The 12219-nt window shown below is 42.4% G+C and overlaps 1 protein-coding gene across 1 annotated transcript in view; it reads right to left on the bottom strand.

The window, feature by feature from the left end:
- Window positions 1–12219, bottom strand: part of SCFD1 (sec1 family domain containing 1) — a 114468-nt gene that overhangs the window by 44310 nt on the left and 57939 nt on the right. The window contains exon 15 of the mRNA XM_090033546.1: window positions 5892–5988. Coding sequence (XP_089889672.1) covers window positions 5892–5988 — 97 coding nt within the window. The remainder of the gene's footprint in view (window positions 1–5891; window positions 5989–12219) is intronic.

Genomic DNA, 12219 nt, shown 5'->3' with positions numbered 1-12219 from the left:
TGAACCACATGAGATTTCTTTTGGTTCTTCCCTCAAATTTGTCTCTCTGAATCCTAACCCTACTCTCCAGCATATCTACTACTCCCCCACAGCTTGGTGTCATCTGCAAAATTATTAAGGGTGAACTCATTCCATCTTCTAGGTTGTTGATAAAGATATTGAACCATACCAACCCCAGAACTGACTTGGGGTACTGCACTTAACATTGGCCATGAACTAGACAGTGAGCCATTGATTACTCATTGTTTTAAGCTCTTAACACATATATAACAAGATAGCCTCTACCCCCAAAAGTTATAATCTAAAGGTAGTATCAGAGAAAATAGTTGAATACAGATGGACAGACATGGAAGCATAAGGACAAAATGCAGATCTTAGCTGCTTTATCTCAGAAAAGGTGACTATAAAAAATACCCAATCCACTGACAAAATTACACCTACCTCTTTCGATAGTAAACTTAATTGTCTCTGCATGCAACATCTCAACAATAACAATGGTGTATTACAATCAACTGAATACAACTTGGGCTCTATTTAGTCTCAAGACCATTCTTATCAATCAAAAAAGGGCCATACACTATTCTCTTAATTGATGAAAAACATTCCTTTAAACTAACAGGAAATATCACTACACATTAATGTGGAAATCTAACTGCTATCAAACTGATGCTGTACCGCAGTCTTATATTTAGTAATTATAGTATGATGCAAGACTGTGGACACTACACAGTTCTGACTGGTTTCTAAATGGGGGGAAAAACAATTAGCCCAATGCTTATACAACTTAATTAAGAACTGAAAAAACATTAACGTTTAAAAGTAGTCTCCAAATTTCTATTTCAGTATTGCACAAAACCCACCAAGCTTGTTTTTTACATGTAAGATAGTATTATCCAGCTTTTCTGAACTAAGGATATAATAAGTATGTAACATTTTATGTATTTACTTTTATTATGGAATATAGCAACCATGACCTCTGTGGGGGTTGATTGAATCTAATAGCTGCTGTTGCTCATGAGTGAATTAATGTTGAGCTAGACAGCAGTTACCAATTCATTCCTTGGTAAGTGCCGTCATGATTATTTATGATTATCTTTATCTTAACAGGGGAAATACAAAAAAGGGCATTATAAAATTAGCTTTAAAAAGTCAGAGTAATTACAGTGATCTAGAGCGTCAGAAACTAGTAATAAATGTTAGCCTTAGAAAATTGAAAATAATTTTCAAGTTGAACCTGTATTAACTGTCAAATTGGTTTCAACATGCTATATATTAAGAGTGTTTAAGCATAACTGACCCCATTTGGTTCCTAACTATTCAAACTATAAATTATTGACGTCAGTACTTTGCCAATCATTACATTCATTCTCTAAAATCAGTTGGAGTCTGACAGATTAAGTGCATCTGTTTCTTTATGAAGAATAATTGACTGTGTCTGGAAAAAAATAATTCCAGCACCGCCTGTGAAGGTACCACACAGTAGAATAAAAAGGTTCTTTGTATGTTGTCTTGCCAAAATGTAACAAAAATTGAAAGAACTTTGTGATTCTACTACCTTTAAGTGGATGTTAGAATACCTATTATAGCTTTGCTCGCATTACAGATGTAATTTCCTCTAAATTCATTATGTGGTAAACTAGAACTTCTGGTGCAATATCATAAAACACTCAATTAAATTTTCTGAAGGACATTAACCATTCCTTTATATCTTTGACTGTGTTGAGAAAAAAGAAATGGTGAATTTTCAGAGACAACTTAATTTGGTGGCCCCAAAAGAGAACTGTCATTCTGCAAAACAGGCAGGCAGTGGGAGTACTGATGAACCACTGCAACAAAGAAAGGACAGCAGCTCCTCTAATTTAGTAACAACCCTAATCAGAGAGGGAATTTTTTTACAGACTAGGATCACAGCTATTGCCATCAGTCACTAAAGATGCTAAAAGAATAGATTAATTACAACATATATACATTATTTATTGGAGTTAGGTTTGTGCTCAATAGGAACCTGTTAGTTTTACACAGGCTAACAAGCCCTAATTTAGAATCATAGAAAAGTAAGGCTGGACGGGACCTCTGGAGGTCACCTAATCCAATACCTTGCTTGAGGGTCATCCTCATCCAAATCTTTGTCTAACCTTTTACTAAAACTACACAGGTAAACCTGTTGTACTCTAATCTGCCATAGCTATAGCAGGGGGACAATGATGGCCAGGAAGATGACCACACCCTTGCCTGCAGAGGAAGGCAAATCCCCATGCAGTCTGTACTAATCTGACCATAGGGCAAAACTTCTCCCTGACCCCGTATGTGGGAATCAGTCTGACACTGAGTGGAGGGGCAAGACCCTCTAGAGCAGGCAATTATTTCGGCCCACACAGGCAGTTCTGGGGAGCTGCAGAGGGCTGGTCACAACTCCCTGCCCTCACAGCAGTCTGAAGCCCATGCATAGTGTGGCTCCTCCCCGCTACCGCCAACAGCACCGAGCCACAGACCTGACCTTCGTCCATCTTTCTCAACAGCCCAGGTGTCAGTGGTGGCTCCTTCTGGCTGCCACTGCCATTGGTCCCAGCCCCATAGTACTGGCGGGGACCAGCATGCATAGCTCTGACCATCCCACCCCACATCAGCCCTGTACTTGGCTTGGTGGAGCAGACCAGCTGGAACCCTCATGCATAGCCCCAACTCCAGGCTACCCCACGCCTGGTGTGGACCACCTGCCCAAACTGAGCAGCAGCAGCAGCAAGACAGAAGCTGTTGTTGGGCCCAGGAGAAAAGCACCCCCCCCCACAATGCCACTGCCAGGCCCTTTTTGCAGGCTCTGGATGGCTGCAACACCTGGGCTATCCTCTGTCGCTGTCATCGCTGCCTACATTGCAGTGGTGGCAGTGCAGAGGGCAGTTCAGGCACAGGCTCCTGAGGGCTGTAGCAAGAAGGGCCCAGCAGTGGTGAAGGGGAGGGGCCACTTTTCCCCATACTGAACAGCAGCTTCTGCCCAGCTGCTGCTCAGCATGGGCAGGCGAGTGTGGAGCAAGAATGGGATGAGTTGGGTTGGGGCTGCATGTGCATGTTCTGACTGGTCCAGAGCTGGTCCATTCTGCTGGGCTGAATCTGCAGTGGGTGTGGGGCTGGGCAGGGGAGGGGTGAAGGGACAGGCCTTGGGGCTGTGCACATGGGTCCCCATAGAGCTGGGGCCAGTAGCAGCAGCAGCAACCAGAAGGAGGTGCCACCACCTGGGCTGCCTAGAAAGGCAGTCAGGCTGCGGAGCCACCCCAGCCCAGCTGTGTGTTCAGGGGGAAGCAGGATATACCATGGGCCACACAGCACCTGGGGTCAGGTAGAACCAAGGGACCTAACGCGGCCCAGACAAAGTCCCTCCCGGAGCCAGATCTGGCCCGCAGGCCATACTTTGCCAACCCCTGCTCTAGAGGCTCAGAACTCTCCAGATTTTAGACCGAGCAGGAATATGGGTACACATCTAGCAAATCACAACATTTGGCTCCTATCAACACTCAGTGCTTCTTTGGAAGGTGAACCTCCCCCCCCCCTCCCCCCCCCCCCCACTTCCCCCAGGATGTGTAGCAACAGGAGGAGAAAAAAAAAATTCCTTCCTGGCCCCATGAGGCAACCAGCAAAGCCCAGAAGTATTAGAAATACCTACATTAAAGCATAGGCATAGCTACTCCTAGTTCACCCCTAACCAATGCTTATCAAACCTTTTTCTGAAAACTTTCCATGAAGGAGATTTCAACTTCCCTAATTTATTCCATTGCCTCACTGTTCTAACAGTAAGGAAGTCTCTCTTGATATCCAATATAAACTTACTTTGCTGCAACTTCAACCCATTAGTTCACATTCTGCTTTCTGGAGCAAGAGAGAAAAAGTTTTTATCTTTACAGCAGCCTTTCAAATATTTGAAGACTGCTATTATGTCCCCTCATGATCACCTTTTCCACAAGTTGAACATGCCTACTTCCTTCAACCTCTGTACAGCTTGCCTTCCAAAACCTTTTATCATTTTTGTTGCCCACCTCTGGACCCTAACTTCTCCAAGTACTTTTAAAAATGCAGAGCCCCAAACTACACAGCATACTCTAGAGAGGAGGCCTAACCATTGTTGAGTAAAGAGAGACATCCTCATCTCCCATGTCCTGTACCTAATGTTTCTATTGACATAGGCCAAAACTGCATTTGCCTTTTGTGGAGCTGCATCATCCTGCAGACTCGTACCGAGTCTGTGGTCCACCAAGACTCCTAGATCTTACTCTGTAGTACTGGGATCCAGCCAGTTGTCACCTATTTTGTATTTGTGTATTATTCTTCCCAAGGTGTAGCACCTTACATTTGCTCACACTGAACTTCATCCTATGAGCTCCAGCCCAGCCTTCCAAACTGTTAAGACCCTTCTGAATTGTGTCCCCATCCTTCAGTATATTCACAATTTTTTCCAGTTTAGTACTGTCTGCAAATTTGCTTGACAAGTCCCTATTCCAGCATCCAAAAAATTAATAAGCATGTTGAACAGCACTGGGCCCAGGACAGAAGCCTGTGGGACTCCACATGAAATGCCATTCCATACATAATTACTCTTTGTTTGTGGCCATTGAGCCAGTTATCTATACACCTTATGATGGTTTTGTCTAGCCCACATTTCTCCGACTTGTTTATGAGATGGTCATGTGGAATTTGTCAAAAGCCTTAATGAAATCCAGATACACTACATCCTGCATTTCCTTCATCCACCCAAGTAGTTACTCTGTCAAAGAAGGAGATAAAATTTGTTTGGCAAAATTTGTTCATCGTAAATCGATGCCAGGTACTCCTGATCATTCCTTCCTTCTCCAAATGCTTGCAAATGGGCTTACTTATGATATGCTCCAGTAATTTCACACATATTGAGGTGAGGCTAACTAGTCTTTTTGACTTAAAAAAAAGGAGCATTACCACTGGCCCTTTTCCTGTCCTCTGGTATCTTGCCCATCTCTTTTGACTTCATGGATTGCCAAGGTCTCCAAGATCTCCTCTGCCAGTTCCTTCAGTACTCTGGGATGAAGTTCATCAGGCCCAGCTGACTTGAATTCATTCAGATCCATCAAAACCTCTCTGTTTCTTTTGTTTTCTCAACCTTCATCTTGTCTCCTTCCTTATCCATTTCGCAACACATGCCAGCTTTAGAAGCCATATACTTGAAATTCACTGCTTTTTAACAAGCTAGTTATTTTGGCATTTTGTAGCATTAAAGCTCTGTGGTTATATAGGTTATCATTAACCAAACCTTTATTAGGTCAAGTGAATTTTCAGACTTGTTTAAAGGAAATAGGTTGATAAATACTTACCTCTACGGAGGGCTGTGGACTATACTCATGTTCAACCATGAATAAGTTGTTACTATTCCTAGATCTGCCTAGCATGATCTGATCTGCCTAGCATGATCATCTACTGTGCATTTACTCTTTTAATTTATTGCTTGGTTGCTTGTTTCATCTTTATCTAGTAGCTATACATACTTTACACAAAATGAGAATCCTGGTACTTCCAGCAAAATATTATTGTTTTCACAATGTAGCAGCTTATTAGAATAACTACATGAGAGGCACAAAAAAGTTAAAGCAAATACTTTACAACTGTCCCTTCAGAAACTCTTTTACTGAGCCAAAAAAGGATTTTATAGGAGCTGCAAAATTCCAGTCATTACTTTGGATTTATTTAGTCTAAAAAGTGAATTCCCCAGGCTGTTATTAAAACCTAATGTAAGCTCTTTCCTAGCAAGTCTAGTGTACTTTACAGATGCACTCTCTGCTAATAGCAAAATTAAAGACTGTATGACCCTACTTTAATGTCACACAAACAAACAGAAAGCAAGTTTATACCAAGGTCAGATTTACTGTACTCACCATCTGGGTCAGATATCATGTCCAAAAGAGATTTATCCAGAGTGGACTTGCTCATTATTTTTTCCTCGTATTCAAAATACACATCTAGCTTACGTGCCTGGTTCAAGAATAAGTGTTAAAATAAAATGTTAATATTGTGATAATATGCTTCTATTTTAATAGACATATAGTGACTTAAGGTACTTTTAATAATTAATATAATTTTGTTATTTACTGAAGAGAAAATATAACTGTGATTAAGCGTGACACATTCAAAAGCTTTCATTATGATAAGCTTCTCTTCATAATAGTTGGTAGTAAACTGATTATATGATATGACTGGAATAACAGACTTGGTGGGATAGCTCACATGACTACAGCAGTCATGGATGGGTATAAACTGTTCAGGAAGGACAGGCAAGGCAGAAGAGGAGGAGGAGATGCTCTTTATGTAAAAAAGCTGTATGACTGCTCAGAGCTCCAGTATAAAACTGGAGATAGGTCTGCTGCAAGTCTCTGGGTTAGGATAAGAGGGGAGAGCAACAAGGGTGATGCTGCGGTGGGTGTCTGCTACAGACCACCAGGCCAGAAGAATGAGGTGGTTGAAGTTGCAGAAAAGGACCTGGGGCTTACACTGGACAATAAGCTGAGTATGAGCCAACAGGGTGCCCTTGTTGAGAAGGCTAATGGCATGCTGGACTGAATTGGTAGGAGTGCTGCCAGCAGATCGAAGGAAATGATTATTATTCCCCTCTATTTAGCACTGGTGAGGCCACATCTGGAGTATTGTGTCCAGTTTTGGACCCCCCACAACAAAAAAAGATGTAGACACAAAAATGGTGAGGGGCCTGGGTTGCATGACTTCTGAGGACAGGCTGAAGGAACTGCATTTATTTAGACTACAGAAGAGAAGACTGAGAGGGGATGTAATAGCAGCCTTGAGCCTACTGGAGCTAGACTGTTTTCAGTGGTGGCAGATGACAGAACAAGAAGCAATGGTCTTAAGACCAAGGGAAGTTTAGGTTAGATATTAGGAAGAACTTGTTCACTGGGAGGGTAATAAAGCAGTGGAACAGGTCAACCACAGAGGCTGAGGAATCTTCATTCTTGGAAATTTTTAAGACCTGGCTAGATAAAGCTTTGGCTGGGATGATATAGTTGTGGGTGGTCCTGCTTTGACCAGGGGGTAGGAGTAGATGACCTCCCTTCCAACCCTAATTTTCTATGATTTTATGAAATGTTGTGTTTGTCCAAGCCCTTAGTCAAAATTGTGAAGGTCTTGGGAATTGGTTCATTTATTCATAATTGGTAGATATTTAACAAGTTTAACTTCACCTGATTCTATAACTGTTTAAGTATTATCAAAATATTTATCTTGTTATTTCAGCAGATACATGTCCAGTGACAGGTACCTGCTTCCTTGGCTGGCATGATATAGTTGGGGACAGTCCTGCTTTGAGCAGGGGGTTGGACTAGATGTCCTCCTGAGTTCCTTCCAACCCTAATTTTCTATGATTCTATATTTGGACCGAGTGCTCATATTGGAATTGGCAATGGTAAGTCAAATATAGAAATATATATAAATACAAAGTAAAATACGTTTTGTATTTTATTATTCTGATTCAATATATTAAGGTGCAGGACATAAAACATCCTGAAAAACAAAAGACAAACGATTACTAAAGTGGAAAAAATATAGCTATAAAAATTTTAATACGTGAACAGTGTTCTGGAATTGGATAAAGCTTAGCTCTGCATTATATGTAGTGATACATCATGATGGCACAATGGCATCAAGAAAGATCAGGTTAAATCTACAGACTGCTTCAAAGAAGTTTGCCAACAAAACAATTAGTCAAATGACCTATGTAGATACACATAATAAATTCCTAAATATAGAAAGACATCATCTCAGGGAAAGGGCTGACAGTCTTGCATTACATTTATGAAGGCTGGCCTTAAGATTGCTACTTCTGCTGAAAGCATGACAAGAATTCATTAACAGTTAGGACAGAAGACTTCAGAATTAAGTTATTAAACTCAAGTTGGATGAGTGGCTTCTACTGGCATGGAGACATATTTAAATAACCACTATGGGCCAAGTTTTAGAGATTTTCGCTTTAAAACTGTGCATTCATCATATGCGCTGAATGAGGCAAGGATCCTAGGGAAAAATGGTGTCTGCTCATGTACAGTAATTAAAGACTGTATGATAATGCATATATGCACAAAGGGGCCAAGGTAAGCCTTTACTTCTGAACTTTCAAACACTTGACTTTTCCACATAAATAATAGTCTTAAAATATAATTGTATGGAATGTCTTAGTTCATGAAAAAGAACCCCCTCCCCCCAACAAGTTCTATTAATAAGCAACTGAAATCTCCATCATGCATCAATCATCATTGGGGTTTGAATGTAGAATTTTTAGCCTACCACCAGATTGCTACCACTTCAGTGCTATGTGCAACTTAAATAGCTGGCAACAGAAGGGTGCTATCTGAAGATCTGGGGATCTTTAAGAGGCTTGATGACCACCTGGCTGAACTCATTTGAGTCCAGTCTTTTCTCTCGCCCAGGCGGGGGGTCGGACTTGAAGATCTACAAGGTCCCTTCTGACCCTACTTCTATGATTCAAAAAGCAGGGATAGATTACTAAATCTAGGCACTAGGTTAGCATCACGCAATAGGTCTGGGAAGAGTCCAGCAATATGCTGGATCCAGGGGCTAATTGGCAGTCTCTCTCTTTACCATGGAAATCTGGGTAGGTCCTGTCTCCATTTGAATACAACATAGCAGGGAGGACAGGTGGTTGCTACAGCTCTGATTCCGGCCCTGAACCAGGTTGCCTGCTCCATGGCGGCAGCCACATGGTGGCTTTGGTCCCAGCCCAGCTATACAGTACTGGCAGTGGTGGCTGCAGCTCTGGCTTGACTTCAGGATTGGGGCCTGGCCCAGAGGGGCTGCTGCTACTGCAACAACTGAATGTGTGGCCAGGCTGGGGCCAGAGTGACCACATGCTCTGTGTTGGAACCAGAGCCAGAGCCAGAGGGGAAGCTGCAGAGAGAGGGAAAGGGGAGGATGGGGCAGAGGCAGCAGCGGGAAATGACAGAAGAGCAGGTGTTAGGGTGACAGGCACTGTTAGGGGGCAATCAGTAGGGGGAAGGGGACTGCCCCCTGCCACTGTTTACCCTGCTGCAGCAGTAGGGGAATGAGGAAATTTAAGACAACCTTCAATAATTAGACTCTATATGTGAAAAATTATAATACATTTATAATTTTTACATGGACTGAATCTAATTATTGGGGGGGGGCGGTGCCTTAAATTCAAATTGTCTTGGATTTGGGTAATGGTATATCAGTTTGTTTTTTAATGAGGTGCTACTAAATTCTGAAAAGTTTTGGAGTAGTGGCTTCAGTCAGAAAAGGTTGAGAACCACTCCGCGAAAGGGTGCACTGTATTCTGACACTTTCCCCTGCAGCTATGGGAGTAACTGTTATGAGCCAGGAACACTCTGAACAGTGGCTTCCCTACTTTACCTGCTTTGCTGCTCATCAGCTCCCTGACAACTGACTGATCTAATGCATTAGGCTTTGGATTTTCCTTTGCTTGCTTCCTTGTTGGCCTGGAGGACCTCGAAGGAAAGCTGGGGAGGACCCCGAAGGAGAGCTGGGGAGATATTCAACTGGCTTTGCTCAAGTCAAAGGAAGAAAAATATCTCCTTTTCCATTCAGTCACCCACAGGAGTCCAAGAAAGGAAGAACTCAAGTTGATAGAATTATTTGAAACCACTGAAGTTTTTCTATTCTACTAGGCCCGTTTCCTTATGTTTAGCTATATTTATAGATTGCTATGGGGATCTAAACATAAGCTTAAAAGGGGACTAACAAATAGAAACAGTGCCACCAATTTGAAAGCTTGCTTTGTCTTAATAAGGTATATTGAATTTGGCGGCAAGAATACTATGTTAGCTGGCATCCCTGTCAAGACGTACATTTATTCAGATAGGACTTATACCACTGTAAAATGTAAAAAAACCACCAACCCCTGCCTCTCCCTAACAAAAAAAACCCCAAACAAACTCCATTATAGGATAATTCACTAGAGTATTTGGTTAATATTCAACTTGCTTTTTATAAAATAGTATTCATATAGTTTCAAGTATCCGACACATGTTTTTAATTGTAAGACTATAGTTACAGTTGTCAACTCATTTTGAACACAAAACATAAATTCTTCTTTTAATCTAGGAAAAAATTAACGCCATTTGGCAAGACGATAAGTAAAAGCAGACTGATTACAGAAACCCAAACACACTGGTCAACGACCTTTTAAAAGTACTTGCATTACACTTCAAGTTGAACATCAACACTACATGTATACTCCCTTCCAAAAAACCTCAGCCAAGGACTGTTTTTATGTCAATTTAGTTCTAATAGAAGATTGAAAGTGCTAGAGACTGAAGTTCTTTATTTTAGCACAAAACAGAGAATGCTTAAATGGTAGCATTGTAGACTTTCCTATACCCTCTTTGAATGCATCTCTTGCACGAATCTAGAGGGGAGGAGGGAGAGTCAGATATTTACAGGTAGGAAGGTAGTTTCATTCCTAGTCAATACATGGCCTGCCAAGACTGCCAACAAGGGTGTAAATTAGTGTGGTATTTTTGTGATTCTGATACTTATCTATTGGGAACTGGATGGAAAAAAACAAATTAAATTTTATGTAGGCTCCTGGGTAGCCATAGATACTAAAAACAATTTCTGATACATTTTCCAGATATACCTTCTGAGGGTAAATTTGGTATCCTTTATTAGACCAACTCAAATAGTTGTAAAATTTCTTTTAGCAAGCTTTTAAGTATACGGGGGGGGAACCTTTCATCAGGCTAAGGAAGCATCTGTCGTTGGTGTGTGCTCTAGGGGTGTGTGAAGCGTCGGTTGCTGAATTGATTCAGAGAAGATTCAGCCCAATTCAGTGGCTGAATCACTGAATCTGAATCAAATCAGGAGACCCATGAAAAGCTCCGAATTGATTCAAAGTATCCAAATCGATTTGGAAAAGTTTCGGAAAAAGATTTGGCAAATTGGAAAAGGCTGTTTTGTGGGGAAACAGAAACTGAGAAGAGGGAGGTGGGGAGGAGGAAGGGAAAGACTTATCTGAATAGGAGATGCTCTGTTTACCAGGCACCCATTGGAGTAACTAGGAACAATGGCCACAAACTGACAAGAGAGCAGATTTAGACTGGACATCTGGAAGAACTTCTTTACAGTAAGGGTTGCCATAATCTGGAATGGGCTTCCAAGGGAGGTGGTGATCTCCCCTACCTTGGGGGTCTTTAAGAGAAGGCTGGACATGCACCTGGCTGGGGTCATTTAACCCCAGTGCCCTTTCCTGCCCAGGGCAGGGGGCTGGACTCGATGATCTACTGAGGTCCCTTCTGACCCACATCTATGAATCTATGATATTGACATCTGTAGTTGGCCAGTGACTGTGATTTTTCCCTGATCTCCCTTCCAATCACAGTGCTCTGGGGGAGGGATGTAGAAACAGCATATAAGGCACTGTGTGAAGCCTTTCTTGTCCCTTTTGTGAACTCTCTGTCTGGAAGCAACAGCGTGTGAAAGGTACTGGTTTCAGGCTGGCTTCCTAGTCAGCCTCTTCACTCTTTTGCTAATCTCTCTTCTTGGAAAGGATTGGGTATACCTTTTCAATATATTACAGATAGAAGATATAGTAAAAACATAGAAGATATGTTACACACACACACAAGATATATTACACACACACATTTTCCAGCACAGCAAACACTATGAAGCATGTTGGAAAGGCAGGTGCCAGGTCTTCTGGCAGGGGAGAGAGAAGGGTTATATGGGGTAGAGGGAGAACTGCAAGTTCCCCCTGCCCCCCCACATAGATGCACCCCCTTTCCTGGCAATGATGAGTCTTATGCTACCAGTGGGAACAAGGAGGTGGGAGCAATACCTGTCCCTGCACCTGTACCACCTCCATTAACACCAGAAATAGCCTCCAGCACCAGCACGGCATCCTTCTCCACCCCAACAATGTGAGCCTTCCAAGGCCAGCGTGAGCTTTTCAGGGCCAGAGGAGGAGCTGGATATGGAATCAGGGGAGCTCAGTGTCATAGCCAAGGAATTTCTGGGGAAGTAGGGAGACTGAGTTTGTGCTCCACACCCCCCAAAGTTCCCCTACAGGCAGGTCTCTTCTGAAAGGCACTTTGGGGGAAGCTGCGGGGGCAGGTGGCTCACCTTCCCCGATGTTGCGCCTCTGCTTGCTGAGGAGGGGGATAAGGCAGGATCCTCACCCTCAACCCAGAAGCAGGGTGAAGC

This window comes from Crocodylus siamensis, chromosome 2 (genome assembly GCF_052110815.1).
Source record: "Crocodylus siamensis isolate JL-2025a chromosome 2, ASM5211081v1, whole genome shotgun sequence".
Lineage (NCBI taxonomy): Eukaryota > Metazoa > Chordata > Crocodylia > Crocodylidae > Crocodylus > Crocodylus siamensis.
Note: the sequence above shows the minus strand (reverse complement) of the source record. Positions and strands in the feature narration are given on the sequence as shown.